Source organism: Gavialis gangeticus, unplaced genomic scaffold, assembly GCF_001723915.1.
Source record: "Gavialis gangeticus isolate Ggan-Ray unplaced genomic scaffold, GavGan_comp1, whole genome shotgun sequence".
NCBI classification, from domain to species: domain Eukaryota; kingdom Metazoa; phylum Chordata; order Crocodylia; family Gavialidae; genus Gavialis; species Gavialis gangeticus.
The window spans coordinates 8,306,600-8,310,835 of record NW_017729023.1 but is presented as its reverse complement, the minus strand read 5'-3'; the positions used below and the strand labels follow the sequence as shown (position 1 = coordinate 8,310,835).

At 47.0% G+C, this 4,236-nt stretch overlaps 1 protein-coding gene across 1 annotated transcript in view; it reads left to right on the top strand.

The window, feature by feature from the left end:
- Positions 1 to 4,236, top strand: part of MRPL1 (mitochondrial ribosomal protein L1) — a 54,733-nt gene that overhangs the window by 41,174 nt on the left and 9,323 nt on the right. The window contains exon 8 of the mRNA XM_019516790.1: positions 3,294 to 3,375. Coding sequence (XP_019372335.1) covers positions 3,294 to 3,375 — 82 coding nt within the window. The remainder of the gene's footprint in view (positions 1 to 3,293; positions 3,376 to 4,236) is intronic.

The window sequence follows — 4,236 nt, the reverse complement described above, 5'->3', positions numbered from 1 at the left end:
CCAGCAGCTCGCTGCCTCTCTCGCCAAAGAGCGGGCTGTGGTCATGGAAGCCGAAGCCTTCCCGATGACACCAGCACCGCAGTCTTTGGTTGACTACGTGGATCCTCCTCTCCCTCCTCAGCCCATAGGCCGAAACTGGGAGGATCGACGAGAACACCACCTGTGCCCCCAGACCCTTTAGCCCCGCTGCCAAATCCCTGTAGCGCCTCATGACCCAGCTGGGTGCGCTCCAAGCCGTGTCATTGGTGCCCACGTGAATAAGGAGCATAGGATAGTGGTCTGTGGGCTGGAAGAGCTTTGGGATCTTCACTGCAATGTCCCGGATGCAGGCCCCCGGGAAGCAGCAGACTTCCGAGGCTAAGGGGTCAGGGCGGCAGATTGCCCCCTCAGTTCCCCTCAGGATGGAGTCTCCCACAACAAACACCTTACGTTTTGTCTTGGGGAGAGCAGGGGCGGTAGCTGCAGTTGAGCCTGTGTTGCCTGTGGGAGCTGGCAACTCAGCAGGCTCTGCTGGAGCAGTAAGAGGTGTGTACCTGTTGCTAAGCTCCGGTGGGGCATGGGCCTTGGTGCAGCGGGCCTTAGGGCCCTTGACCACCTTGGTCTGTGCCCCTGACTGGACAGAGTGGGAGGTTCCTGAGTCCTCCTTTGGCTAAATACCGGCACGAGACCGATAGTCAACAAGTACCGTGTGGGGAGAGTCTTCTTGCTGTGTGCCTGATCGCATGGGGAGCAGCCCCAGGGTGTGACGTAGAGCGTGCGGGGGGTGGGGCATGGCAGGGGGAACACCCCCTGGCTGTGGCCGTGTGGTGTGCGACGCAGCCCTGGAGTGTGTCTTGGGGCACATAAGGGGATAGGTTATGCAGTGTGCAGGGGTGGGGTGGCGCATGGCATGGCTTGGTGTGGTGCAGGGAGCATCCGCTGGCTGTGGCGGTGTGGCCCTGGGGTGTGATGGAGGGCACGTGGCTCAAGTGCTGTGCATGGAGCACGCCCTGGCCTGCGTGCTACAGCTAGCAGGTGCTGCCTGTGCCCCCCACACCTGCTCCTTGCATGGCACCCTGCAGCCACTGCCCCCATGCCATACCCCCTACCCTGCACACCCTGTGGTCGCAGCCAGCAGTCGCTCCCCTTGTGCGGGGGGAGGACATGGCGCGCGCAGGGGGCATGGCTTGCAGCTACACAGGGGGTGTGGCACACAGCTGCTGGGTGCCACAAGTGGAGCTGGCTCAGGGGGTGTGCCCCACTCTACTGCCCTGTGCTGTAACCGGCGGGTGCTGCCTGCCCTCCCCACTCTGGCTTCCTTTGTGGCACCCTGCAGCTGCACATATGTGTGCCTCGCCCCTCTTGCGTGCGCCCTTCAGCCACAGCTTGTGGATGCTTCCTGCACAGGTGAGGCATGGCATGTGGCCGTGTGGGGGGGCGCGCCCCACCCTGCAGCCTTGTGCTACAGCCGGCAGGTGCTGCTCATGCCCTGCTGCCCGCACAGCACCCTGTGGCAGCGCGCCATGCTCTGCCTCTGCACGGCGGCAAGCCACGCCCCCCGCACGGCAGTCTCTATGCTGTGCCCCAGACCGCCTCCACCCCTATCTCCACCTGTAAGTCTTTCTCTCAGTAAGGCTCTGGATGGCACATGCTCAGTTGGCCCGGAGCATTATGGACAGACAGACACAAAGGCGGAAGTCATAAGGCTTTTATTATATTAGAATTGAGGGGTATATTCAATAGGATGCCACAAGAAGTTTTCTTAATGTCGTACATAATTGCGTGGAAGTGGTAACAAAGCACATTAGTGAAATCTCCACATTACAGTGAGAAATGTTACCAACTCCACTAAGGACAGAGAATATAAAGAAAATAACAAGATTTAGCTTGGAAGTATACAACTAAGAAACATAAGGAAAAATTATCTGAAGTGTACATGTTCAGTAGGAGGGAGATGTCTGGAAAGCAGCAATTTTGGACAACATCTGAGTGATGGGGGGCAGCAAACATAATATGAGTTTGCAAAATAGGAATGCAATTTTGGGCCACAAGTAATGAGTGATTCCAGTATGAGGACAGTAAATAGTCTCTTTTGTCTTGTGACTTTGATGTAATTACATACGTAATACTGTGTTCATTTTCAGGCATCTATTACTACAAGTTAGAGAGAGCTCAGACAAGACCAGAAATAGTTTAGGGTTGGGTGGATTTGACTTAAAGGAAAGTTAGAAGAGCTCTGCTAAATGAGGGCCTTAGAGACTTGAGCTGTTTTTAGGTGTAAAAGAAAAAAACAAAAATGGTGCTTTACTTTAAACTTTGCATGCTCTTGCGCCAAGCCCAGTGCATACCCAGAAGTGGCAGTGCATTAGTTGGACCTGGCTCTCCCAACATCTGTACAGATGGGGAGCTTTATTGGGGTGCTTTTGGCAGTTTGATCTAACAACTGTTTGAATCAGCTATTAGATAAGAGCCAAAAAGCCCCACTCAAGTGCCCAGTCTATACAGATGCTGCAGAGCTGGGTTGAATTAACACATTGCTTCTTCCAGTAAAGCACCAGTTGAGTTGTGGGTGGGTTGTTTTGGGGTTTTTTTGTTTTGAGGTTTTTTTTTTAAACTTCTACAGCCATGGAGACCCAAGTCCACAAATATTTTAGAGTAAAAATGCCACTTTTGGATAGAAGTCAAGAGTGAATGGATCCAGATAGAATGAAGAGTAATAAAAATGAGGAAGGAAATGTTTAGGCTGAAAATCAAGACCACGAGACACGCACAGTAAACTGTAGAACTGTTGCTCAATAAGAGTAGTGGAAATCCCATAGGATACATCCCTCACCACCTAGCTTTAAAAAGTAAATAATTTCCCTTCTCTAGTGAGGGATGTTGGAAAATGGATTTCACATTATACGTATATTCATTGGTATAAAATTAAAAGGTATGAAAATGGTTTATTTTCATTAAGTTATTACCTAAGAAATTATGCATGTTTAATTGTGAGCAACTTGATTTATTGTCCAGAGTTACAGATTTGTGTGTACACAAACTAAGTGATCTTAATGTATATTAAATTAGTTAATGTTGGTTAGATTACAACCACTCAGAACATGTTTTTCTTCGCAGCAGGGTATCATCTTGTTAATCGTAATAAGGGAATTTGTAGTTATTAACACTTTTTAAGAGAAGAGGAAATGAGTGTTTTATTTATTTACTTAAAAACCCAAACCACTGATTAAATAATTACCCAACCAAATTTAATTTTATTAATCATAGTGTCATTTGTGTTTCCACATCATTAATTTTTCATTAACCTTTTTCAGCTGAATATGCCAAATGAACAAATACTTGCCAATCTGGATGCTGTTATTAAGGATATCTGTACATATAGGCCATTGAACTATGGTAAGTAGCTTCTCTTTTAGTCTCTTGATTGTAGCTAAAGCAGATTTACCTTGATAAAGGAATAAGTGTGCTCTTCGTTAAAGTATCATCAAACTCAAATCACTTCATCCAGTTCTGGGGGATGGATTGAGCAAGTTATCTAAATGAATGCCAGATTTTAAATAGATGAGCAGTCCCCTTGACTTTAGAGACTCTTCATGCTGAATTGGGATCTTCTTGCAAGCAATATTTAAAGACTGTTAGGTCGAGAAATAAGTAAGACTAATTCTCAGCTCAGATGGCAGGAGAGAAAGTTGCACAGGGCCTAGATTTTCAGCTGGGATTGCTTAGAATATTGGGGTAACTATTTTTAGAAACTGTAAGCAATAAAGAAGTAATTTCTCCGTGTCTGTTGGCTTTGTACCACTGAGTAATGCCTTCTGCACTGAAGCGGGTCTCTTCAGGTTGAATACATGAACTCTATAGCTGGAATTCACCAGCTGTTTGACCTGAAGTATCACTTCACACATCAGCGAGCCACCAAGGAAATGTCACCACTTCTTATTTTGGCAGGTCAATAGCTTTTTATTTCTGCTGTTCATATTCCAGACTAATCAGTTGCTGTCTATTAAATTCCTAAGCAATGGGCTCATGTCACTTATCAGTAAAAGTCTAGTCCATGTGATTCTTATAATTTATACTATTAAAGTTTCAGTTGATTATCTGACCCCCCCCTGCCAAAAAAAAGCCCTAATTGATTAAATGGCTCTTTCTCTGGCTTTTTTTGTTGAAAAAGCTGGTCATACTAACATATTAATTGTTTCCCCATTCAGTTTTATTTACCTAATTTGCCTTCCTCACCACCCCACTCTCATACAAGCC